General features: G+C 37.0%; 1 protein-coding gene across 2 annotated transcripts; it reads left to right on the top strand.

The window, feature by feature from the left end:
• On the top strand, positions 1 to 27,865 carry LOC308661575 (V-type proton ATPase subunit S1-like protein; the record flags this gene model as incomplete). 2 transcript variants are annotated; one of them, XM_081316574.1, is made up of 7 exons in its annotated part: positions 1 to 95; positions 14,635 to 14,675; positions 16,053 to 16,114; positions 22,224 to 22,456; positions 23,560 to 23,610; positions 24,575 to 24,818; positions 26,583 to 27,865. In XM_081316574.1, 7 exons carry the CDS (start codon positions 1 to 3, stop codon positions 26,883 to 26,885), a joined length of 1,029 nt encoding a protein of 342 aa, XP_081172700.1. In that variant the 3' UTR covers positions 26,886 to 27,865. The 2 variants fall into 2 exon arrangements, with proteins under 2 accessions (XP_081172700.1, XP_081172701.1); XM_081316575.1 differs by lacking the exons at positions 1 to 95; positions 14,635 to 14,675 and having other exon boundaries at positions 16,055 to 16,140.
• Between the last annotated feature and the right edge of the window lie 78 nt (positions 27,866 to 27,943).

The following is a 27,943-nucleotide window of genomic DNA, read 5'->3' on the forward strand; positions in this document are numbered from 1 at the left end:
ATGGAAAGCAGTGCAATTTTTAGATTTTTATTTCTCCTTTTCTGCATAAGATTTTCAGCATCTATGGACCAAATAGCTGGAAGAATGGAAAGGAGGTTAGTGAATTTATGAGTGTGTGCAAAAAGTGTGGGGGCAGCTGAATGAAAGGTTTATGTTTGTGCTTTGGAGAGGGTAGATTAGTAGATTGATCATTGAGGTATTGATGATTAGGGAGTTATTTGTTTTTTTGATATACGAATCACAGGCAAATAGTTTCAACATTTAAGATGCTGAGATAATTTAGTTAAAAACAGGGCTGTCAACATCAATAGACATTGTCTTGAAACTGTATTATAGATGAGAAAATAAACAGTCCTGTTATGCACAATCTTATACTTAAAACCCAAAAGCTATGAGAAACATTAGTCTCTGTTGCATTTCTCTTTTGCCATGATGGTTTGATTTTCTTTCCTTACGCACTGTTAATAACAGAGATATAAATAAAATAGTGTAGGTGTAAAACATACAGCCGGAAACGGTGCTGATGACACTGAAAAAAAGAAATTTAAGAAAGATGAAATGAAGCTTATAATATGAATTTTGATGCAAATTCAGGTTTACCAGAAAATGTGCAATCTCATTCTTGTTCCCTGTACACAATTTATTTGTGCAATATAAAACAACCTCAAATATTTCCCCAAGGGCTTGAGTTGAGAAAAGTTACAATTATAGAAGGAAAAATAGTTACCCAGAGAGATATGTTTTGTTTCATCATTAAAATGCAGGTCAGATTAAGATGGGGAGGCTCACAGCTGTGCCTTGGGGTAATGGATAGGTGCTTGTATTAATCTGTATCTGTAATTGTATAGATCTGTAGTTTGGTTAAGAGATGAATTAAAGTGTACTAGTTATTTAGTTTAATTACATTGGCTCATAAATGCAAGCAAGGGAAAAAAGCCACATGTGTGATTTGTAATAACATCGAATTTTACTGCATTAAATTTGTTTTCAAAAGTCTCTCAGTGTTTAGGAAAGTCTTTCTAGAGATATATTTAAGTCTCTGGAATGCAGGATTTCTCCAGTTCTGGGCTCATGATGTAATCAGGATCAGAACGAGATGTAAGATAGCGTTTCCTCTTTCTTGTTATTTAATAATCATTGGGGTACGGCATGGATAGTCTTAGAGGTAATAACTGATTTATTGCAAAAGTGATTGGGCAAAGTGATATTTTAGGGAAGAAATTCCCTTGTCTGTGGAAGGGGGTTGGTTAGTAGTAGTTTTTGTGCTGCCCTGTGTGGATCTTGTTAGTTGGTAATTCTGCCTGTGTGTAACAAAGCACCATTGACATAAGGATTAATGGACCTATTGTAGAATTTGAATGGCAAGCAGACAGATTCAGTGTATTATTTTTTTCTCAGAAAACTTGTTATGAATGAAAAATGGAAAAAAAATCTGTTGATATTAAATTCTTCTGTTTTCCCTATGCACAGTGGATACTGATGTCCTTTCCATACCTTTGATATCTATTGCTGCTTTGATCTCCAATGTCTGAGCAAATCTGAATGATTTTATATGGGAAAATACTTTGTAATCTATGATCTTTTTGTGTCCTAAGTTGCATGAAGTCATTTTAGATTAAAATAACATGGATCTGAGTTGTAACATATTTAGCCAACCCCAAGTATCACAAAACTTATGTTAATGTCATGAATGACCTTTACAAAAATTTATAAGTAGCCACATTTCAGGAAAGCAATATTCGGGCATTTTTTTTCTTTTGTTTTAAGCAGTACCGTAATGAAAGATAATAGTTGGTTAAAGTCTCCAATTAAGTCCTGATTTCCAGGTTCAAGAATCGAACACCTGTACACTTAGATTCTAGGTTCTCCCACAATATAATTGTCAGTACTATAAAAGATAGCAGTGATGCTGAACCCCTATATCTGTGATGTGTTCAATATTTTGTGCAGACATTTAGTTTATGCACTTGATCACAGGGGCCACTTGCTTTCCACCAGATGTATATCCATTCCATTAACCTGTTTACCCTTTAATTTGGTGTCTATATAGCGCCACCCTGAGCCTTAGCTAGTATACAATATTCACAGGTACTGACTGCTTGTCCTATTCAATGGCATTTGTGCAGTTTGGCACTTTAGTTCCCTCCTCCAACAGTTCTTGTGACTGACCTATCATAAGATAAGTCTTTGGGACTATTGTAAATGCCCAAAATTTTCAAAGCTTTTGCATATTGTGTGGAAGAGTTATACTTTAGAAGAATTATATCATTTGGACATATCAAGAGTGCAGGTTTTCTGTCGTCAACATAGATTTTAAAAAGTGCAAGAACAAAAAAAGGCCAGAAGGTACCCAGGCCTTTCTCTAGGTATGGTTTCATATGGAATGTCAGCTGTGATTTGTTTAACTTTTAATGAAGTACTTTGAATTCATTATAAAAGTAATTTACCTAGATTACTTTTTCTACCACAAACCCCATTAAAATCAAAAGCTCTCTTCAGGTCAATAAAAATAAATCTGTTTTGGTTTGTTTTTTTTACATTATGTGCAGGTAATCTTTCACTTACGACCACAATAGAGCCCAAAATTTCTGTTACTAAGTGAGACATTTGTTAAGTGAGTTTTGTCCCATTGTATGACTTTTCTTGCCAAAGTTATTAAGTGAATCACTGCAGTTGTTAAGTAATACGGTTGTTAAGAGAATCTAGTTTCCCCATTGACTTTGCTTGACATAAGGTCACAAGAAGTGGTCACATGACCACAGGACATTGCAACTGTCATAAATATGAGTCAATTCCCAAGTGTCTGAATTTTGATCATTATGGGCATGCTGTAATGGTTGTAAGTGTGAAAAATGATCAGAAGTCACTTTTTCCAGTGCTGTTGTAACTTTGAACAGTAAGTTCAGGACTACCTGTATTTAATATATAAAAAAAGATAGCTGCAAACAATTTAGTTAAAGAGTTCAAGGAATGGTTAATAGGAATAGAGGCTGAGAAAATATAATGTAATTTTAATAGGATCATGGAGAAAATTTTTCTGTGTGGTTGCTAAGAGCTGACAATGACTTCATGGCATATACCGTATATACTTGAGTATAAGCCGAATTTTTCAGCCCACTTTTTGGGCTGAAAAATTCCACTTCGGCTTATACTCCAGTCAACAAAAAAACTTACCGAGGACTTGTGCGCGGCCAAGGCTTTGGTGCTTCCGGGATCGCGCGCACCTCTCCCAAGCCACCGCCGTCCGGAGACCTGCCGAAGTTTGGGGAGGTTTGGGGAGGTCCGCGCGCACCTCCCCAAACCTCCCCAAACGTCGGCAGGTCTCCGGACCTCCGCGCCCTGCCTGCCTGCTTCTTTCCACAGCGGAAAGAAGCAGGCAGGCAGGGCGCGGAGGAACGGAGACCCGGCGACGTTTGGGGAGGTTTGGGGAGGCGCCCAAACCTCCCCAAACGTCGGCAGGTCTCCGTTCCTCCGCGCCCTGCCTGCCTGCTTCTTTCCGCTGCGGAAAGAAGCAGGCAGGCAGGGCGCGGAGGAACGGAGACCTGCCGACGTTTGGGGAGGTTTGGGCGCCTCCCCAAACGTTGCCGGGTCTCCGTTCCTCCGCGCCCTGCCTGCCTGCTTCTTTCCTTAGCGGAAAGAAGCAGGCAGGCAGGGCGCGGAGGAACGGAGACCTGCCGACGTTTGGGGAGGTTTGGGCGCCTCCCCAAACCTCCCCAAACGTCGCCGGGTCTCCGTTCCTCCGCGCCCTGCCTGCCTGCTTCTTTCCGCTAAGGAAAGAAGCAGGCAGGCAGGGCGCAGAGGTCCGGAGACCTGCCGACGTTTGGGGAGGTTTGGGGAGGTGCGCGCGCACCTCCCCAAACCTCCCCAAACTTCGGCAGGTCTCCGGACGGCGGCGGCTTGGGAGAGGTGCGCGCGATCCTGGAAGCACCGAAGCAAGTCCTCGGTAAGCTCCAGGCGGTCACTTGCTTCGCGTCTCCTGAGGGAAGGGGGGGCGACTGGAGCGGGCGTGTTTCCTCGCCTGCTGGGCGCCGCGATTTGCCCGGGGAACGCGCGGGCCCCGAATGGCAGCGTGGAGCGAGGAAGCGGACAGCCAGGGCTTCCCCGAGAGCCGCGGCCACACAGGGTATTCCTGTGTATTCAGGCTTGCAAAATGGCGGATCGAGCCTCTGCTGGCGGCAGAGGCTTGCAGAACGGCGGATCGGCTTATACTCGAGTCAACAACTTTTTCCAGTTTTTGGGGGTGAAATTGGGGGTCTCGGCTTATACTCGAGTCGGCTTATACTCAAGTATATACGGTAATCAATCAATCAATTTTAATGGAAGTCATACACTGTTTTAGTTAGAGCTGAACCAGGAGCCTTCTATAGAGTAAATGGAATTAAAAAATAAAGTACTGAAATTATTTAGGATGAAATAGTGGAATACTGGAAATAGTACTTTAGTAATTTGCATGAGAATTATACTAATAGGTTAAAGATTTGAAACAAATGATATAAATGTAAATGTTCAAGAAAAAAACCATGAGAATGTATAAGAAATGCATGTGGTGACATAAAACCTTAAGGTGTTGGACATTAATATATTTTATATGCAGATGAATCTCTGTATTGGCTGCAATTATGAATGATTTGCAGTGAATATTAGATATGATGCATGTCTTAGATATTAGATATGATGCATGTAGAACGTGAATCTGAAATTTAATGTATCACAGAGCAGGTAATTGTTGTTGACAGAGAAAACGGAGTGACAAATTATAAGTTATACAAAAAAATAGCAGAAAACTACAATAAGCAAATGAATTCTAGGTGATAAAATGTTTACTAAAGATGGAGGAATAGATTAAAAAATTAAGACATGAGGCTTCCGGTTTGCACGCACGGCACTTGCGGATGCACGGGAAGAAGCTTCTCCCCGCCGTCCGATCTATCTTCCTTGGAGGACCCTGAAAAGGGTCGAAAGTCACCCTGGTGGGACGACCACCGTGAGGAGGTCCTCCTAATGTTCACGGAAGGGCGGCAGCCCTCCATTTGATCCGGAGTAGCTCCTCTGGCCCAAAGAAGAAGAGATCGGCCATTAAGATGGCCAATCATAAAGCCATTCCCTGCTGAAAGCCAAAAGCACCATCAAGCACAATGAAGCAATCTGGAGGATCTGAGTGAGATCTTACGTTTCTTATTCTCCTAACTAACTTTCCTGTGGGATCTTTTTGAAAATCTCCTCCCGCTCTTTTGAAAGATCGGCAACTGCTTACTTGGGGAACAAAAATTTTAAAGCCCTAAAAGAAACCAAATAACTAAGCTAAAAAATTAAGAAACCTTATTTGTCCTTTTGAAATTCCTGGGCTATTAAAAAGCTTTTATTTCTGCGAGGACCTACTACCCTATTTTCTGCTTAAGCTGTGAAAGATGAGGAAAAGAACAATACTGATTAATTGGATAAAAGCCTCATATCAGTCTGGAAAAAGATTTTACATCTTATTTTATATGCTATTGATGACATCTTGTGGCGAAACCTGGTATAACAACTAAACCTTTTTTTTATTGTGAGAACTGGCTGAAACACAAATTTGTCCTTGACACTATCTTTAAAGATAAGAATTGGGAACACCTGGCACTGAAAACAATCTCTAGGAATAGTGGAGGTGGACACTCACTGATGCTTATTAAAATAGCCTCCACGAAATACCTACCTGTAAACATCAAAGAAATGGAGGATTATATTCCACCACTTAACTATAAACTTGCTGAGCAAACGAAAACGAGACTGCAAGATAAATCTGACAGCTTAAATCTACCAAATGAAACTTTGATTTTAAATGATGAATTGACAACCCAAAAACAAATAGAAGAAGAGGAAATTAACATCAAAATAGGAGACCCTAAAGAACAACAAATACAATCTATTGAGAACCTTGATGCCTAAATCTCGACTTTAACTATAAAACCTACAATTCAAAAAACAATAGAAGCCGAAGAAAGCAACACTTAGACGGAAGATACCAAAGGCTTTCAAATACAGTACGTTGAGAACCTAGCCAACCAAGTAATAACTATAACATCAATCATCCCCTCTTATCTAAGCCAGATGGAATTGGAAGAAGAAGAAGACCAGACTGGACTAATGACAACTATACCATACCAAACATCGAGAATTGATCTATTAAAGCAACAACTTAATGATTACAAAGAGGACACTTTCTTTGCAAAACTGACAATTGGATGGTCTCCCTGGATTCAAACAATGTGTGTTGGAAGAAAGGGAGACACATTTGAGAATCTAAAGACACCGATATGGAAGCCTGATTGGCACAAAAAGAAGGCGAGAGTTAGATTTCAAAGATTGGATTTGTCTTTCTGTTGGGACTTGTAATGATAGAGGTGAAAATTTATTTTAATGGGCTAAGGGGAATCTTTAAAAGATATAAACTGATTCTATACTTAGGTTTTAGATCTTTAAGGGAAAGCAAAATTAGCTATCAGAACATAACTTTGAATTATAGAATTTGGAATGATATAATAAAAACATTATTTTAATAATTTTTGAACTATTAAGATGATAAATAGAATATATTTGTTGTAATGATAGAGATTAAAATTTCTATTAATGGGTTAAGGGGAACTTTTAAAAGATATAAACTGACTTTATATTTAACTTCTAGATTTCTAAGGGAAAGGAAAGTTAGCTATTAGAATTGATTTATATTATAGAATCTGGAAGGATAGAACAAAATATATTTTTTCAATAATTGGTGAACTATTAAGATGATAAACAGTATATACTTGTATAAAATAAGAATGCACTGAAATGAAAAATGTATGTATTTTAGACAGGATAATTACTATATAATGAAATAGGGGAAATATGGGTTACTCAAAAATTAAGTTTTCTTCTATATATTACAGGCTACTTTGAAATATTCTATTGCAATTAGGTAAAATTCAAAAACATGTCATGGATATGTATAAGTGAAAATATATTGAAAATTGTTCTAATTGATTGTGTCACAATTAGAAATGTATTAATTTGATTATGTTATCATAACTAAGGCAATCGGAGAGGGAATTATTGTTGATGTAACTTGAGCTATCTACAAATGATTTTGTTATTTGCCATTGTTTACTTTTAACTACCCAACCACTGTATTGCTTCATAAATACCTGGATGTAAAATTAAAAAGTTAATAAAACTTGTATTGAAAATATTAAGACATGCAAATGAATGTAGAAAGATAGTGGGTAGGATTTGGTCTCTTAACAAGGAATGAATACTTGTTGAAGAAAATAAGAGTGATTATACAGGTGCTTCTGCTCATGTGGAAGAGAGTTGGGCAAGTTGTGAGAAGCAGAAAATGTAGTTGAATTCAATGGAAATGGTGTACTTGGAAGAAATGGGTGTGGTAAAAGAAGAGATAGCATTAAGATTGAATGGGTGATGAATGTAGAATGTGCAAAAATTAGCAATCAATATGAAAGTTTAGATGGTTTAAAAAAATAGAATGAACAACAACTGAATTACAAAATAAATATTTGAAAGAAGAATGATGTAGCTTGAGAGGAAGAAAAAGTCCAACGAAGCCATAACTGGCAGAATTTGATGAAATCCTCAAAAAGCGAATAGCCAGAAGTTAAAACAAGAAAAGGCTAAATAGAAAGAAGTGCTTGGGCACGGTGGAAGCAAGAATAGAAAAATCTGGAAATATCCAAACAACCAACCTAGATGTTCTTATCTTATTAACAGATACTCATAGAGTAACTAAGCACATACAATATTTTGTATATGTAACTTTATTTAATCAGGTATTGCCGAGCTGGTTATATGGACAATGTGCGGCTATATAGATGTTTTAAATAAATACATTCCATAGCTGTTCATAGTTCGATTTTAGTTTGACTGTTGATAGAATTAGAATAGGAATGCCACATATCTTATACCAAGATTATGGAATATAAATCATATTTACATTTATATTTTTTCTTGAAGTTCATAATATGGTATATGAATCATGGCTATTTACACATTTAGATTGATTCTTCCTATTATGGCAAAATTAAGCATTATTCAGAATTTGCAATGGACAAGGAAGGGAAGGATAGAAACCCGGTACAGGTAATCCTTGATTAATGAGCATTCATTCAGCGACCATATGAAGTTTGGAAGGCTTTGGATGGTCCTTGGAATTTGTGACTTTCTCTGCTGGCTTCCCACAAGCAAAGTCAACAGGTAAGCTGGCAGGGAATGCCACAAGTTGCTCAGGTAAGTCTCCCCCACCTGTGCACCCTCCCCATCCCTGCAGGACTTATGCTGTGCCTTGCTGGTCACCTGCACATTCTTGTGCAGCCTCTTTGAGCTTGGCTGTGCCCATGCTATGCCTCGTGCACTTTCCTTGGCCACGTGCACATCCTCATGTTCACTCCCGTAGCAGCCACCCTGAGCCACTGCATTGTGGCATGCCTCCCCACAATCAGTACACTCTTTTGCAACCTCTCAGAGCCTTACTACCAAGGTTTCCTAGCTACTTATACAACCTTCCTGGTCACTTGTGTATCCATGCTCACCCTCTCTCACCTACCAGTCACTTCAAACCCCACCACACTCACACAAAACTTCCCTTGCTATCCACACACCCTTGTGCACCATCTCCAAACCTCACTAGGCCTGCACTATGCCTCCCCACCCAACAGCAGCCACCCCAAGCCCTTCCATGTGCACACTGTGCCTCCTTGGCCATCTGCATGCTCTCTCCCTCCCCCAGCAACAGTCACTTACCTGCCTGCTGGGCTGCTTGGCTCTTGCAATTTCCTCCCACTTTTCCCATTGATTTTGGTTGTTGGAAGCCAGCAGGAAGTTATGAGGTGGTGCTTGCTTAGTGACTCCAGATTATCAATGGCAATAGGTATTTCAGGGATTGCCATTGCTAAGCATTGTGGTCACGCGATGTTGCCTTTATGACTGCATTGCTTAGCAATGGATATTCTGATCCCAACTACTATCATAACTCAAGGACATTCTGTTTAACAAAGATGCACAAATTTCATTTGGTTTAGGACTGCATTAGCTTTTGAACTGCATATGTGAGGAAGGGAATATTTTAAAATATATAAATAGGTGGAGACATACATAATATTGTGGTGTTTAATATTATTTAAAAATTACATTTCATATAAAAATAAAGCAATCTTCTTACCTCAATTGATTTCTGAGTTTAAAATGAATTAAGAGTTAACATAACTCTTCATACATGTAGATACTGTACACATAAAACACATATATAAAGGTCATGGCAAAAGATAGCATGAAAAGAAGAACTCATGAAAATTCCTTTCTGGTAGATAACAGAAATTGAAGAGGATACAGAGCTATTCCATTGCACCTATGATTCTGGTAATAAAAATAAAAATAAGGCTGACAAAAGATTTTAGCTTAATCCAGTCTCCTCTAACCTGCTGGTACTTAAATGTGTTTGGACAGCTATTCATATAATTTGTGTTAAAGCCTTGATTGGTTTCAAATGACTATTATGACTACAAATGTCAGCACAATTTTGGGAAGAGATATTATACATAGGGATCTCAATGTGAAGATGGGCCATATAAATTGTTTCCATATAAAACATGGAATTTGTTATCAGACTCTTTATTGGGTCTGGGGCACAGCAAAGAATATGATTTTTCATAACTGAAATGTATTCTCCTTTTAAGGAATGGATCAAGGATATAAATTTGTTACTCTTTTTTTTGTTTGGAAAAGCCGTTGTATTCTAAAGACGAGAAGATGATGTACTACATTGCTGAATGATTTTGATTTAATAAGCTTAAGGATAAAATTAAATAAAAATTGTTATTTCTAAATATTATTTTTTTCTAGTCATGCTAAGTTTATTTTAATCCCTGCAATATATCTAGGTTTTCTTTCTTCAAACTTTACACTTACTACTTATCTTTTTTCTGTTATGATGCAGTTTTTTTTTTTAATTTCACAACTTTAAAATTTAAGTTAAAATTTTTAAAAAGCCTTGGAGCTAATATATACTTCTAGGGAAGACTGATCAATCCCACAACATGAAATTGTTCTTTTATTATTATTTTTAAAATGGCTATATGGGAACATAAGACTGGAGAATATTTGGCAGCTGCACCACATTTCTAGAACTTCACTTCCTCACTAACAACTTTCTGAAAGTTTAGAGGCCTTCAGTTTGTCATCCCCCTTGCTGTTTCATCCACTTCTGATCTAAATATTTTAAATGTTTTTTCTCTCTGCTTTTGGTATGCTATTTCATGTAATATGTTTTTTTATGGTTCAGCTTAAAGTTCTTAATATTGTGAACCATTTAGCATGGGCTAAGTGATAGACAATATTTTCAATCATTAAAGAAATACCATAGATTCCGGCATATAAGACGACTTTTTAACCCATGAAAATCTTCTCAAAAGTCAGGGGTCGTCTTATAGGCTGGGTGCTGAAACTTTAGGGACAGGGCTGGCTGGAAAACCTGGAGCGGATCTTCCATTTAGTCTGCGCAGGGAAAGCGGGACCAATTGGAGTAGAAGCTGAACTCTGTGATTTTTTACAGGCTGGGGTCTGGGCTTCTTTCCTTCTAAAGTTGAAGAGCAGCTGTAGGCAGGTGGGGAATGCAAGAGCAATTTGAAAGGCAGGTGGGGAATGTGTAGCAGAGCAGCAGCTTAGCTCTAAGGACACATTTGACTCAGGAACTGGGCGGGCTGGCTGGAAAACCTGGGGCGGATCTCCCATTTGGTCTTTTTTTTTAATCCCATTTATATCCCACCCTTCTCCGAAGACTCACGGTGGCTTACAATTTAAAGCACAAATCAATGTGCTTAGCAATAGCCTTCATTCTATGTATATGCCTGCCTATTAGAGCTTTCACCCCCCCCCCAAGCAGCATTATTACAAAGTCAGCTTATTGCTCCCAACAATCTGAGTCCTCATTTTACCTACCTCGGAAGGATGGAAGGCTGACTCAACCTTGAGCCTGGTGGGATGAGAACCTGCACTAATTGCAGGCAGCTGGTGTTACATAAGGCTCTGCGCAGGGAAAGCTTTAGAGTGAATTAGGAAAAGTGAAAAAGTGAATTAGGAAAATAGGAAACGGTTGCTGGAATTGGGTATGTGTAGTTTAACGAAGAGAAGGGTGAGGGGTGACACTATAGCAGTGATCCAATATCTCAGGGGCTGCCACAAAGAAGAGGGAGTCAAGCTATTCTCCAAAGCACCTGAAAGCAGGACAAGAAGCAATGGATGGAAACTAGTCAAGGAGAGAAGCAACCTAGAACTAAGGAGAAACTTCCTGACAGTTAGAACAATTAACCAGTGGAACAACCTGCCTCCAGAAGTGGTGAATGCTCCAACACTGGAAGTTTTTAAGAAGAGACTGGACAGCCATTTGTCTGAAATGGTATAGGGTTTCCTGCCTTAGCATGGGGTTGGACTAGATGACCTCCAAGGTCCCTTCCAACTTCTTCTTCTTCTTCTTCTTCTTCTTCTTCTTCTTCTTCTTCTTCTTCTTCTTCTTCTTCTTCTTCTTCTTCTTCTTCTTCTTCTTCTTCTTCTTCTTCTTCTTCTTCTTCTTCTTCTTCTTCTTCTTCTTCTTATTATTATTATTATTATTATTATTATTATCATTATTATCATTATTATCATTATTATTATTATTATTATTATTATTATTATTATTATTATGTTTAATCCACTTGCACTGTTTTATGTTTACATGTTTGATGACAAACAGCCTTATGTTTATAAGTGACAGTTTTCCTACTAAGTACCTGCATGTCATAAGCATTTGAATTAAAATTACCATATTAAAATCAAATCTGATGTTTTTAAATTTTTATTTGGTGTGTGTTGGAAGAGGGGTAGTCTTATACGGCGAGTATAGCCCAAACCCTATAATTTAACTGGAAATGTAGGGGGTCATCTTATACGCCCAGTCGTCTTATACGCCGGAAAATACGGTATTGTAGAGAGCCTACCTAAAAAAATGAGTGCCTGTGAGCCAGAGAGCTTTCCTTTTTTTACCTTAACATTTCCTTCCCATGAAGTTTCAGTAGCAGTCTTTCATCCCTCTTCATTTGCTGACATCTGAGTTGGCAAATGTGATTTAAAAAAAACAGATCACTCTTTGTCACAACAGGCAGTTGGGGGCTTATATGTTTGTACCATCAGATGCTTCATTATATTAAATGGATTTACGTGCTTTGGGGCTCCAAATGTTTTTATGTATTATAAAAAAAGTGTTTATGTATGAATAGGGAGCAAAGCTACACTGAAGTACTCCATCCATAGTATTCTGTCAGTCTATGTTGTGGGTAAGGGCTTTCATGTGTACATCTGGACACATAAAATCCTGGTAGGCAATGATGCTATTTCTGTAAATGCTGGGGAAGAATGGAGAAGGTGTTATTTTGCATGTACAATACTAGGAGGAGTTTTTCAATGTGACCATAGTCTCTGCTTTACTGCTACGTGTATTAATTTTATTTCTATAAGGTCTGAATGCTTCGATGAGCAAACTAAAGTTGCTTTGTGGCGCATTTACTACCTGCTTTCCAAGAGTAGAAAGATTGTTATTTTTTCTGTTTGTAAGCTTTTCAAAGGCTTGGAAATTACTATTGCCATTAGGGTTTTAGCAGAGTTATGAATATTTCACTTGCAGGCATATTTAGTGCTGGGTGCATTTTCCTGCTAAGAGAAGAATATTATTAGTTTGGCATGAAACTTGGTTTCATTGTCTGGTGGCTTTTTGGAAAGCATCAGAACTGAAATCAGCAATTTTTAACAGTTATTTTTGGGGTGCAGTATACTTTGTTGGGACAATACTGTATAAATAAATATGTTCACCTAATTTGTAAGTGTTTAGTAATTTCTATGTAAGTTAAGGTTTGAATTAATAAATAGTTACTTGTTGCCTAGCAAAAACAATGTGTGGACAGGAGAAGCACAATGATCTTCTGAATTTCAAAACCCTCAGTGATATCTAGGGTTTGCGTTGAGATATTTTAATAAATTTTCAAACCCATGGTGATAACTATGGGTATGTTTTGGATACTCTAGTAAAATGCATACATTTTGTCCACTTAAATTTATTGGCCATCCAACTCCAGTGGACCTTGGGCTGTGTAATATTCCTAGAAAGCTGGTGTGTGGCTTTTCTTCAGATCTCTAATGTGCCCTTTAATTGATAAGCCGATTAAATACTAAATACTGACTAAAAAGATTAGCATACAACAGATTTAATGTTGAGTGCAGTGACTGGCACAACACTCAAAGTGACAGGCGGCCATCAGCCCAAACTGGCTGCCTCCCTTGACCCAGGCTGCTTTTCTAGCTGGGAATATAGCATCTGCCAGCTGTTCATTAAACAGCTTTTGCTCTTGCTAACTATATAAGGCTTGCATGAGAGACCTACCAGTTTACTTAATCTAATTTTCTGGGTTTGTGTGGCAAAATGAACCCCATTCAGATTGGGTTTGCACTATCCACTAGAAGGTAGTTGGATGACATGTGATGCAATCTATCAAAAAAAGTAAGGTAAAGGTAAAGGTTTCCTTGTCCAGTTGTGTCTGACTCTAGGGCACAGTGCTCATCTCTGTTTCTTGGCTGAGGGAGCTAGCATTGTCCGAAGACATTTTCCATGGTCCTGTGGCCAGCATAGCTATACGCCAAAGGTCTAGGGAACATTGTTACTTTCTCACAAAAGTGGTGCCTATTAATCTACTTGTATGTACATGCTTTTGAGCTGCAGGTGGGCAGTTTGAATAAAAATGTATCCTGTCCATTTTCTCATTCGCCATGGACAAGAAAGGAGTAGGGAACAGGGAGCTTCAGAGACTGAATCACTCAATCTCCTAGGTAAGGAAGTTGGTAGAACTACAAAATTCAAACAGTACTTATTGTGCTGCAGCAGGCTGAGCTGTTCCCAAATCACTGCATATATTTTTGTTACCTGGCCTTGAAACATGAAATATGGTGACATTTTCTCTTTTCATTTGACCTCCCTTGTCGCCAGGTATACTGAACTGGGAAAGAGTTTTGCAGCAGTTTTATTTAAATGAAATAACTAGTCTCTCAGGTATCTATCAGACTGTTCCCTAGCAAAAGTCTATTTTAACCTATTGCCAGCAACTTTCTCCACACTGTCAGAGTCCCACTTTTTAGCATGAGACCATGAAATGCATTTGTTCATGAGTTGCATTTGGCCCTCACTTGATTGGCGTTTAGGAAATCTTCAGCGGCATCTCTTAAATAGGTATTTTAATCTTGATTTTTATTCATGGATTTAATGTTTTATTTCCTGGTTTTATTTTTAAATTTTTATCATATTTACCTGAATACTTACCAGAATGGATAAATATCAAATAAATAAAATGAACCCACTTAACATACCCTGTTGATTTACCAATAGTTGTGTCACATGAAGCCTCATTCTAAATTCAGCATGGGGAATGTTTTTCCTGAAAGGATGTTTAAACTTTTAAATAGATACATTATTTCCTAGATTATATTGCAGTTTGAAAGTACTAAATATTATATTACTGCAGTTTAAGTAAGATATATAATTTTTTTAAAAAATATTGCTCATGTACTACTTTCATGTCTGCTTTTTTGCAGTTTGTTTGTATTCTCTGATCAAGATCTACTCCAGAGAAATGGTAAGGCCTTAATTATCTCCCTCAAATTGTCACTTCCTGAAAAAAATACAGGTCCAAAAAATTTACAGAGGAGTTTCAGGTCTCTATAGGTCACCAACAAATAGTTTAATTAATTCAAACATTTTTAACCTTTTGTTCCACCAGAAATATTCCTACAGTTGCTTAGGAGTGATTAATCGCAAAGTTGTCTGTGTTCAGGGATATAAACTAAATACACCACCAATGGAAAAATGGATGAGCAGGGAAGCCATATCAAGCAATAGTTCTTAGAATCATTAACTGAAAACAGTTCAAAGAACTGGATCCCATCAGATCTTATATTTCCATAAATTTAATGGAACGAGTTTGCTTTTTACTTTTCTTCTGCTGCAATAGTTACACCTAATTAGTCTGTAAGGGAGTTATGAATGAACAGCAAGAGGTGTAGCCACCATGACATTATAGAGCTTTCCTCCTGCTCTACCCTCATCAACTTCAAGATACTTATTCCCTTTCTCTTTTTCTCGACTGGGATGCTGAAACAGAAGATACATAACCAAAGGGCATGAAATGCTATTTCCTTGAAATGCAGGTAGTCCTTGTCTTGCAACCATTCATTTAGCAACCATTTGAAATTACAACAGCACTTTAAAAAGTAACAACTGGTCCTCATATTGATGACCATTGAAGCAGCCCCACAGTCATCTGATCAAAATTTGAGTGCTTGGTAACTGGTATGTATTTATGATGGTTACAATATCCTGGGGTCATGTGATCACCATTACACCACCTTTTTTGTTGGCCTCTGACATCAAAGTCATTAGGGGAAGCTGAATTTGCTTAAGGATAGTAAAATTCACTTAAGAAGTAGAGTGAGTTGCTTAACACTTGTTGCAAACTTCATAAACTTGAGCATGATTTATTTAACAACCACCTCATTAGCAATGGAAATTCTAGTAGCAATTGTGATCATAAGTTGAGGACTACCTATAGTAGAAAAGATAGACAAGAAGAGAGGATGCCTTGGGTTTATAAACATTATTCCACAATACAATTGATTTAGCAGGTTCTTAGAGAAGATTCCTGAGTATTAAGAATTGTTCTTAATAATGAAAGGCAGTCGAAGATTGTACCTCTCTTGTTCTAAAGATCTATCAATGACATAAAGATGAATTTTTAAATAAATAATCTTTTTTAAAAGATTCGTCCAAATTATTCACCATGTTGGCTGAGGATGCTGTGTTAAACTTCATCTGTTGATAAGTTGTCTGCCCCATATAAAAACATTTTTATATCAGTTTTAATAAAAAGGAGCTCAAATTTAAAAATAGTAATTAAAATTGTTTATTGCTAGGATGAGTTTTATTTGGAATGTATTGTATGTTGTTTCTTTTGTAGGTCGGCGGTATGATGGCAGTGTGAAACCCAAAGTTAATTTACAGCATGTAGCAATAACACAGGTATGGAGACACCAGGAAACTGGATAGTAAGTTTTTCATGACAATATTTTCCTTCTGAATCATGTATCATATTTATGCTCCTTGACCAAATTATTTTCAGTGTTATACAGTATATTGTGCCTGGGTTGTAAATCCATATGCATATTGTAATGTAGCGGCGGGTTAAGGACCACGCGAGACAGCTGGTACTTCAGCGAAGAGTTGTTTATTCAGAGGAGAATCGGACAGCTGACAGTGGGTTAGAGTCGCCCTTTTATACACAAGCTGTCAACCCTTTGACCAATCCCTGCGGTGCATTCTCCCGCCGCAGAACTCTGACCAACCGGCTGTCGGCAGCCCTTGACAGCTCCGAGCTGTCAACCAGCTGCCGCGCATGCGCAATCAGCTGGCAGCAGCCTTGACAGCTGAGAGCTGTTAACAAGCTGCCGCGTGTGCGCTTCAAACTGTCAGAGAGCTGTCAGTAGTTTTACCTCAGAACTAATGTTGTTCCCAAACCTTTAACAATCGCAACACAGCACAACACAACACAACACACATGTTTTCCAAAAAAAAGAAAAGAAAAAACATTGATGATAGCAGATAAATTCATGATATGAGTTGGTTTTGCAATATTTGTCTTTCCAGAACAATTTTTACCCTGGTACAAACTCCACTGATTGCCGAAGCAGTGGCATATATCAAAAATTAAAATAAATAAGGTAAAGAAAAGAAAAAAAAGAAAAGAAAAAGACTCAGCTTTCCATATTGAAAGTATAACTGAGAAATATTCATGATGGTTTTCTGCAAGAAACTCTGAATGACACATTTATTGGCTCTTAGGAATATCTGGTACATATTTCAGAAACCCTGTAAATGTTGTTCTGTTCTGAATATCAATAGTTCACAATTTTTCACAGAAAGTATTCTAGAATTCTATTACATTTTTTTGTTTCTTTTAGTAGCTACAGGTTGTCTTCATCTTAGGACCACACCAAATTCTGTTGCTAAGCGAGACATTTATTAATTTGTCCTATTTTACAATTTTTTTTGCCATGTTGTTAAATAAATCTGGCTTCCCCACTGATTTTGCTTGTCAGATGGTCACAAAACAGGATCATATAATCCCAGGTCACTGCAACCATCATAAATATGAGTCAGTTGCCAAGTGTCTGAGTTTTGATCATGTGATTATGGGGATGCTGCAATGGTCGTAAGAGTGAAAAATGGTCATGTCATTTTTTTCAGTGCTGTTGAGGACTACCTGTACTTATCAAATAATTCTCCCCCCCCCCCGGCCTCCCTGTTATTTTCTGCTATTTTGTAATGGCATGAGTTGTCTGCTGGCACAAGTGTGCACAGGACTCTCTGGCACAGTTGTGCCAGCAGGATGCTTCTATAACCTCCATTTACCAACTCTCCTTTTAAAACCTCCCACATTCCTGCTCAGTGTGCTATACATTCCAATTTATTTCCAAGAGAAATTCTCTTCCTACGCTGGTTTAATCCGTGTGGAACAAAATTGCCCAAACTCTTCAACAACAATAATGTGGTACATCCTCTGACTTTTCTCAGTAGCCTAGTCAAATATGCTGTGCTAAAATTTAATCCCTCTCAGAATGAGTGGACTGACACAGAAAGAAATTCAAACCTTTTAATATGTATATCAGAAGTACGAAATTATTATTTATTTTTTTTATTGAAATGTTTTACAGTACATTTTATCTTTAACCATCCCCCCTCCCCCCACCCCTACCTAACCCTCCCTATCCCTCCCCCCATTCCCCCCTCCCCCCCCCGACTTCCCAGAGCTAAGTACAAGGTATAAAAACAAAGAACAATCATAAACATCCATATGCTAACAACAATAAACTATTAATTCTATCGCCCTCTAGCTCATATAAAATGACTACAAGCAATATTAATATTACATATAAAAAGAAAAAGAAAAGAAAAAAGAAAGGAAAACTTATTCAAATGCTAAATGAAACTTTTTAGTCCCATATTTGTTCTGGATATAATCAATCCACTTTTTCCACTCCATAATATAACATTCTTGCGAATGATCCTTCAAGTAAGCCGAAATCTTTGCCATTTCCGCCAGGTCAGAAACCTTTAGAGTCCATTCTTCTATAGTCGGCAGTTCCTCCTTTTTCCAATATTGACCTATTAAGAGTCTTGCTGCTGTAATTAAGTTCAACATCAACTTAGTGTCCACCACAGTTGCATCTGTAATTATGCCCAACAAAAACAATTGCGGACAAAACTTTATCCTTTGCTTAAAGATCTTCTGCATATTCCACCAAATTTTTATCCAAAAAGCCTTAACCTTTTTACAGGTCCACCATATATGAAAATACGTTGCATCTTCGCCACCACACCTCCAACATTTTGGCTGATAGTTCGGATACATACTTGCAAGCTTTTTAGGATCTAAATGCCATCTATAAAACATTTTATAAAAGTTCTCTCTTAGGTTTTGGGCTTGCGTGAATTTTACGTTCCTCACCCAGATCTTTTCCCACGTGTCCATTGTAATAACTTCTTGAATATTCTGGGCCCATTTTATCATACAATCTTTAACAAGTTCTGTTTCTGAGTCAATTTCTATCAATGCAAGATATATCCGTTTGATATGTGCTGGACCCTGATTTCTAATTTGCTTTATCAAATTTTCATCAGTCATTGCAAAACCAATTTTCTGATCTTCTTTCCACCTGGCCCGTAACTGAGTATATTGAAACCAAGTTTGAACAATCTTCTCATCTCGCAAGAGGTTGTACGGCTTCAAACACCAGACATTTCTTTCCAAGCTTAAAATCTCTTTATACGTAGTCACATCATGTTTGAAGCCAACATTTATGTTTTCTATTGCGTGTTTTGGAATTGCCCACAACGGCATCTTGTAATCTAGCTTATGTCTATACTTCTTCCAAACTCTCAACAATGCCTGTCTTAAAATATGCACTTTAAACACATTATCTACCTTCTTATCATACAACAAATATGCATGCCAGCCAAATAACAAGTCATGGCCCTCAAGATTTAATAATCTCTCTTGTGTCAAATTAATCCAATCACTTATTCCTGATAATGCAGCAGCTTCATAATATAATTTAAGATTAGGCATTTTAAGACCACCTCTTTCACGAGTATCCTGCATAATCTTAAGTTTAACTCGTGGCCTTTTCCCTGCCCAAACAAATTTATTGATACCCCGTTGCCATTCTTCCAAATTAGAATCTTTTTTAAGGACCGGTATCATTTGAAATAAAAATAAAAATTTAGGCAGGACATTCATTTTCACTGCTGCAATTCTTCCCAGCAAAGACAATTGCAGTTTTTCCCAGCTCTCCAATTCTTTTTGAATTTTTCCCCATAACTTTTCATAGTTATTTTTATATAACTTTGTATTAGAGGGTGACAAAAACACCCCCAAATATTTGACCCTTTTAACAATCTCAAATCCAGTTAATCCTTCTAAAAGGGCCTTTTGCGATACTGTCATATTTTTGGCCAAAATTTTAGTTTTTTGTGCATTAACCTTAAATACAGAAACCTTCCCATATTGCATTATTATCTCCATCAGGTCCACAACAGAGTTTTCTGGCTGGGTCACCGTAACAACCAGATCGTCTGCAAACGCTCTCAGTCTATAATCCTGATCTCTAATTTGAATACCCTTAATTCTTTCCGAATTCCGTATTTTTACCAATAATATCTCCAATGTTAAAACAAATAATAAAGGTGATAACGGACACCCTTGTCTTGTGCCCTTCTCAATATTACATTCTTCAGTCAAACTATTGTTAACTATTATTCGGGCAGTTTGTTTTTGATATAATGCCCTAATTGGTTGCAAAAATTTATCCCCAAAATTCATTTTATCTAAAACTTTCATCAAAAATTGCCAATTTAATTGATCAAAAGCTTTTTCAGCATCTAGAAAAATTAGCGCCGCAGGGATCTGGTTGTTCCTTTCCAAAAACTCCACCACATCAACTATATGCCTCACATTATTTTTCATTTGTCTACCACTAATAAACCCGGTTTGATCCCCATGAATCACCTGTTGCAGAACCCTCATCAATCTATTAGCTAACACCTTGGCAAATATCTTGTAATCTGTATTTAAATGTGATATCGGTCTATAGTTTTTTCTTGAGTAGCATCTTGATCTTCCTTCGGAATCAAAGAAATAAAAGCAGTTCTCCAAGACGGAGGCACCTTTCCCCCCCTCTGAATTGTCTGAAACAGTTCCTTTAACGGCTTTATCAGCTCCAATTGTAGATTTTTGTAATAAACCGCAGTCAGACCATCCGTACCTGGCGCTTTATCCACCTTCAGTTCCTTAATTGCTATAAGAATTTCTTCTTCTGTTATCAATTGATTAATCTCCTCCTTTTGTTCTTGCGTAAGAACCGGGATGCTAGCATTCTTCAAATATACATCAATGTCTTTTTCATTAATCTTCTCCTTAGCATATAGTTTAGAATAAAAATCCACAAAGGCTTCCTTAATAAGATCCTGTTGAAACACAACCTTTCCCTTATATTCAATTTTATCTATATTAGAAGCCCTTTGCTTTTTCCTTAACCTGTAGGCTAGCCATCTACCTGGCTTATTAGCATTGCAAAAAGTATTATGCCTAGCAAACCGTAAATTGGTTGCCACTTGATCAGCCATCAACTTATCAAATTGTCCTCTTAATAGGTTAATAACCTCCTTAATCTTCACATCCAATGGGTTCAAACTTAGGGCCTTTTCTTTTTCCCTAATTTCATTCTCCAGTTCTTTCCTTCTAACTTCCAAGGTACGTCTGTATTTATTATTCATATATATCAACACCCCTCTCATGTAGGCCTTGCTAGCATCCCAAACCATGTCCATAGAGGTATCCTTATTCATATTAATTTCAGAAGTACGAAATTATTAAGGGTGAAAGACAAAGAGAGAAAGGAGAATTGAACAGTTAATTTATTCAGTTCCTTCACTCAGGAAAATATACATAGAACAAAAGCAGATAGAAATAGGACATAGTTTAACAAAATAAGAAAAGCAAACAAATTTCTAACAACTCAGATGATTTCTTCTGCTCTTCCTGAGAGAGAGGAAGGTAGAACAAAAAAGGATCTTTCTATTCTTTTTTTAAAGCCATCTTGAAAGTGTTGAATTTCTTGGTTTCTGGTTGGTGCTTCAGATTTGATTTTCTAGGACTTTCATGGTCTTTGCCAATTTCCTACACTGACAGAATTTAGGTTTCATTGACAGAACACATTTGTGTTTTCTTTCATCACTTTCATGTCTGAGCCTCTGAGATGGGATTTCTTTCACATCTGTTTATCTCCTGAAATTTCCAGAATCTCAATTTTAAAATTGGTACCCTATATAATGTTACAAAGATGTAATTTTGTTTAGATTTTGATGAAAAATATTCACAAATTCAGTCTGAATTATCTGATATAATAAAGTTCCTGCTGATAAGAAGCTGTATAAATATTTCCAGCTATTATTAACATAAATCAATATGTCTTCTTGTATCTAGATGGATAAAAATATGAGTTCATATCGCAAGCTGTTCATCTAGAGATATTTATATTTTAGCACATTAATTGCACAGTGTTTCACTAATGCAGCATTTCACTAATAGCACTTATGCCATTTTACTCTAGCAGTACTAATTTAAATGATTTATCTATTAAAACTGTTCAATGAGTTTTGTTTCTACTATGATTAGACATTTATTACAAAAGCTATTTTTAGAAACTCTGCTTTTTACTTATGCATTGGGGATGAACAGAAATTATAACTTCTTATGGTGTTTTATAAGCAGGGCTTCTCTTCCTGTTACACAGAATTATGATAGCCACCTTTAAGCAGAATATTGCTAGTTGTTTAATTTATTATTATTATAGCCAGAACTGAGATTTTTGTGCAATGTTCTAGTTCTGATTTTGATTATCCGATTTTGGATGGGCTCCATCTCAAAGCAAAGCATTTTGGACTAGTCTCGATGGCAAGTTATTTATGGAGTTGACTCTATGTTGCTCTGGGGTCTAGTAATTCAAAATTAAGCATTAGTAGTATGTTAAGGAAGAACACTAATTGTTATTTCTTACTTGGTTGCATGCAGATTGGCAATTACAATGTAAGCACTAAAGAGAATTTGGAGAAAGAATCTATGATTCACACCCACTACAGTCCACTGAATATCACCATTAATGGAAGCCCCTGTATTCTATTCTGGGCCAGAAGGATCATGATTAAGTTTCAGAACTACACTCAGCTGGATCTAACAGACAAAACATTTGGTGTTCATGCATCAGTGGATGTTGCTGATTCAAACTGCAGTGAAGAAAATGCAATGTAAGATTTATGGAGATTCTCAGTCATTCAGGTCCTGCTTGTCCCAAAGTTGCTTTTTCCAGCAGGTGACTGGACTTTCTTGATTCTTTTTGTTTAAAAATGTTTCATTTCACATCCAAGAAGCTTCTTCGATTCTAACAGAAGAACTGAAGAAGCTTCTTTGATGAGAAGCAAAATGTTTTCAAACTAAAAACCAGTTGCCTTTTGGAAAAAGGACCTTTGGGCCAATGTAAAATTGTGGAGATTTCCTAGGTCTGGAATAAAATTCAAACAAATGTATTTTTTTTAAAAAAACAAAAACAAAATAATGCAGTGTCCTTGTGGTAGCACTGAACTAATTTAATGACTTTGAATGTTCCCAAGTATTCTACTTGCTGGAGCAATACAACTGATGAATGCTTGCTATAGTATGTTTGTCAGCGAGGTAAATATCCTAGGTTGTCTGTGTTGTAATGTTCATATAAGCCAAAAATGAAAGAAATAGATTGTGGAATAGATTGAGAAGAAAAAGTTTTGTGATGTATAGAAACTAAGGACTAGACTTATGTAGCAAGATATATTTATAGAAACCTATGCTAAAATTAATTGGATAATCTTCAAGGTATCATAATATCCTGTGTCTGTGACAAATGCAGTTTATTTTAAGCCCAATTATTGTCTGTTTATGAAGTGCAACTGCAACCATGAAATATAGCTGTAATTCAGTTTTACTATGAATGGAATATAGTTATTACTAGGTACCCACACTAATGTTACTCTGAGGTCCTGTGAACCTCTAAATAAGCATCCTTGGATACAGTTGCTCACTTTTCTTCAAGCATTTATTGTACTGTAGAAGCATGGCACAAGCAAAGTGCCACTCTAGTACATTATAGGGCCACATTTTTTGCACCAGGTTAAGATTTGGACCACCAATGTCTGCAAGAGGTATCAAGACTGCATGTTGTGTCATTACCAAGCTCTGCCCTTTTTGTGTGTTGCGATGGTACCATGCAACTATCTTAAATAACTTTGATAAATTTATATTTAACTACATTGTCTTCTCTTCTTCTTTCTCTTTCACCTCTGAATAGTTCTTGATTTAATTGTCCTTTTCCATCTAGGCTTTCACTTAATTTTGGTGATATTGACAATTTGAAAGGATTTGTTATCAGGTATGTTTTCAAATATTAATCTCCACAGAATTATTACATTAAAACTACTGTTAGCCTATCTCCATTATGATAATATTAAAATGTGAAAATATGTCGCTGTTGCAATAAATACAAACTCTTCCACAATACAACAGAGACACGAATCTGTAAGAATTAAATATCCATTCATTTCAGTAAAAAAAAATCTATTCCTCAATTGAAATTACCAGGACTTAACTGGTTAACTTTGGATGGCAAATATCCATAGGCACAGTTGGATGTTATCAAAATTTAAGCGAATAATTGCAGATATAGTTAGCATAACTCACCTTGTGTATTTTAGAGATGACTTATTAGGAGCAAATATTTTTTTTAACCTCCACTGTGCTTTTATTTAATCTGATTTATGTTGTCTTAATGTTTTAATGAAAATGTATTTTTATGATATTTGATAGTTCTGTTTCCTCATTTAGTTTGAAATATTATGTATGCTATGTTGGGCTTTTAGTTTTCAAAATTACAAATTGCTCTAGGAAATTTTGCTTACAAAGGTGGTATATGTGTTTTACATATTTATATATGTAAATTAGTGCACTACATGAACATCCAGTAAGATTTATCCTCTTATTTTTCTAGTCTTTAATTTAGACAGTGCTTTTAAAGTATCAGATGCACAGAATGTCAAGGCTGTTGAATTATTTATCTAGAAATGTATTTTTGATAAGTTTTAAAAAGAATATTTGCAAACAGCAACAACCAATTCCTTCCTTCTTTTCCATTATCTTGATTTTCTTGCCATTTAAAGGGGACTATTTTTAGTGTTTAATAGTGAAAATGAAGAATTGAAAAGCATACATTCTGCATAAACTAGGAGATCCCATGCAATAATAATATGAAGTTGGTATATCTTTATTAGATTTATTTACAAATATAAACAAAAGATGGCAAGATTTACTGCAATTATTTTTCTGATTTTCCCTGGCAGATTCATTCTGACAAACAATTATTACAAGCTCTCCATTCAAAATTGGTTTACCTTACACAGAATCCAGCTTATTTACAATCAGTCTGTACAAGCAACATTCAATGCAACACGAATACATGCACCAGCAATCTATTCTTATCACTGTGAACATGTCAGCAACTTGCAGAGATATGATGCACTGCTAACACCCAGTTCTGCAAATGATGCAGCCAAGCAGTGGGAAATTACTTTTATTGACTTTCAGGTAATGTGTGGGAAAGCCAACCAAGGGCTTTAAGCAAATACTTAGACGGCTAGATCTTATTACAGGTGGGGATGAGACAGCATATAGGGCGGAGGTACAAAAACTATCCATATGGTGTAGTAACAACAACTTGCACCTAAACATCGGCAAGACGAAAGAGATGGTGTTAGACTTCCGGAGAAAAAAGGAGGAACCTGCCCCACTTTACATCGGGGAGGACTGTGTGGAGAGAGTTTCCTCCTTTAAATTTCTGGGAGTCTACCTCTGTGAAGATCTGACCTGGAAAGTTAACACAACTCAGGTGGCTAGAAAGGCCCAACAGAGGCTTCACTTTCTTAGGGTCTTGCGGAAGAACAGGGTAGAACAACAGCTAATGACCCTCTTTTACCGGTCTACTATAGAGAGCGTCCTCTCGTATGGTATTGTGGTTTGGTATGCTGGTCTGACAGCCGCGGATAGGAAAGTATTACAGAGGGTAGTGAGCACAGCACAAGACATTGTGGGCTGTTCCCTGACACCACTGGATGGCATCACCAGGGCTCGTTGCCTTGGAAGAGTGAGGAAGATTCTCAGGGATGACTCATACCCTGGACGGTATCTCTTTACTCTCCTACCATCCGGTAGGAGATATAGGAATATAGCCAGCTGTACCAACAGGCTGAAAAATAGCTTTTATCCGTGGGCTGTTAGGCTTTTAAATGGGACATAATCTAATGCAGAATTGACTTGGGAGGCCGGTGTGTGGTGTAGTTGGTTCACATGGTGTGGTAGGATGGAGGGTTTGTTGTCACTGTGTGTTGGGGGGAGAGAGCACAGGGGGAGGCTCAGCTAATCTCAATGTACACATGTTGTACTTTGACAATAAAGGTTTATTATTATTATTATTATTAATGTGGTAAGAACCCTTTAAATGTAGATTACGTGATTTTTTTAGAAATAGGTAAAGAAGTAAACTTTGAATAAGTCCATATTGTCTGCTTCCTCTAACAATCACTAACCACAAATAAACCATGAAGTACAACCCCTCTGGCTCTGGGGCAAGCTCTCATTGGTTTTCTCTTCTCTGTGGGCCCATACCCTGTCAGAGCATGCCCAGTCCTATCACGTGCGACAACCCAGGAGCAGACACATCAAACTGGTTTGTAACAAATGGTGGTTTATCTATGATATCTACAATTCTATGCAAGTATCACTAGGAGCAATATACATACATGTGCTATGAGCAAATAAAACAGGAAAGGGAGAAGAAAAGAAGACACTCTAGCAGACCCTTCCCTTTTTTACACAGGCTCTTAAAGAGACAAAAGCCAAAGACTCATTCCCATCATTGCATCAGCTGGTCAGCTCTTAAATCATCACCTTGACAGTTTTTATGTGCATTGCACAGAACGTTTGTCTCTGTTTTAATAAGGTATTGGGTTTACCTTCTTGATCCTGGAATTACAATCTTTTGTAGTGTCTTCACTAGTCTTATTTAGCCAAATTCCATTCAGATGTGTTAGTAGTACTGTATCCCAACTCATTTGGGAAGTCGGTCAAGGCTTAACGTCTGCAATCTCACACATATATCTATCCTAGTTTATTTTAAAAATCCTCAGTGTCACACAAGAAGCTTCATAGGAATAGATGCTGATTTCAATTTCAATTTTCGGCAACTGATATTGGGGAAAATAATCTTGATCAACAGTAGTGATCAAAGAATAGTGTGCCCTTGAATTGAAATGGGGTGTTGTCTTAATTTAGAATATTTTATTTTCTTCACAGATTCAAGGATTTAACATTGAAGATGGACAGTTTGCTTATGCAAAAGATTGTGCTGCCCTCTTCCCACCAGCCATTCTAATGGGTCTAGTGATGTCTCTGATACTGCTTCTTGTTTTAGCTTATGCTCTTCACATGTTGGTGCACTTAAAATCCATTGACAGACATTATGAATGCAAAGCATCTTCTGCTTATTATCCACAGATGAAAGATATTGATACAGCAGACGAAAAAGAGCCCCTGAGAATCAATGGGCACGAAACCTATGAACTTAGAAGCCAACAATATTCTAAAATCTATATCTAACCATTATTCTGGTTGGCTGTTCTCATCCCATTGTTAGACAGCAAAGTGCTTCAAGGAACCTTTACAATGCTACTAAAACAGAATGTTGCAACTTTAATTTCAATCAAACAATTTCAAGTTCTGGTGATTTTGTGGAGATAAAAGTAGAAGTGCTACACTGAAGTGCTTCATTACTCATCAAATCCAAAAACAAATCACATGAGTGAGTTTGTTAAGTTTGTCAATATCTAATACAAAAGCAACGTTTTAAAAGGAGATGTTTCAAGGTCAGGAATGTTTTTAGAATGATAATATTGACTGTGTGATTAATTAATTGCCTGGAACGTATCTAAGAAGGTGGAATTTGCTGCTGTTCTAAAGCTGCCAAAATTTTCTTCCCAGTGAAAATAAAATATAACAGCCAAAGATGCATAGTAAAAAAGGGCCAGTTCTTCAGATGTGGCCTAGCAACAACATCATGTTCCTTCTGCCATAACCCTCAAGATTCTTAAAGAAGGGTTCCCCCATTCTGCAATATCCAAATGATTTCTATTTTGGTGTAGCAAAGAACATTTTAACTGCTATTGAGCTGAAAAGTGACTATGTGCATTCTAATCATTGTGTCTGGTTGCAGTGTGAAATGCAAATGCCAACCAAACAGCAACCATCTATGGCTCCTGAAGATATTATGTGAATTTTGTCAGTTATATCTCAGTGTTATACAGATTTGCTGTGGATAGCTTATCTTGTGATGCTTTTGTGCCTTGGCACTGAACATTGTTCACTTTGGTTGTATTTCACTGAAATTATAAACAGTTTTTGATGTTACATTCTTCTAATATTGAGCTAATTTTTATGACATGATTTCTCTGATAAATGATCAAAAAATACCAGACTGTTGGCATTAATTTCAAAACATGTCATTCAGAATAAGATAAAAGAAAAGGAATCTCAGTGGGAAGGAAAAATTTAGTGTAGCAAACATTGCCTCTGCAAAAGTATGAGTGTTGTCTTCAGTTTTAATTCCCAAAGCCTTGAGAATCATATTTAATAATGACATTTTTGAAGAAACCAAACAA

This window comes from Vipera berus (assembly GCF_964194415.1).
Source record: "Vipera berus genome assembly, chromosome: 2".
Classification (NCBI taxonomy): Eukaryota; Metazoa; Chordata; class Lepidosauria; order Squamata; family Viperidae; genus Vipera; species Vipera berus.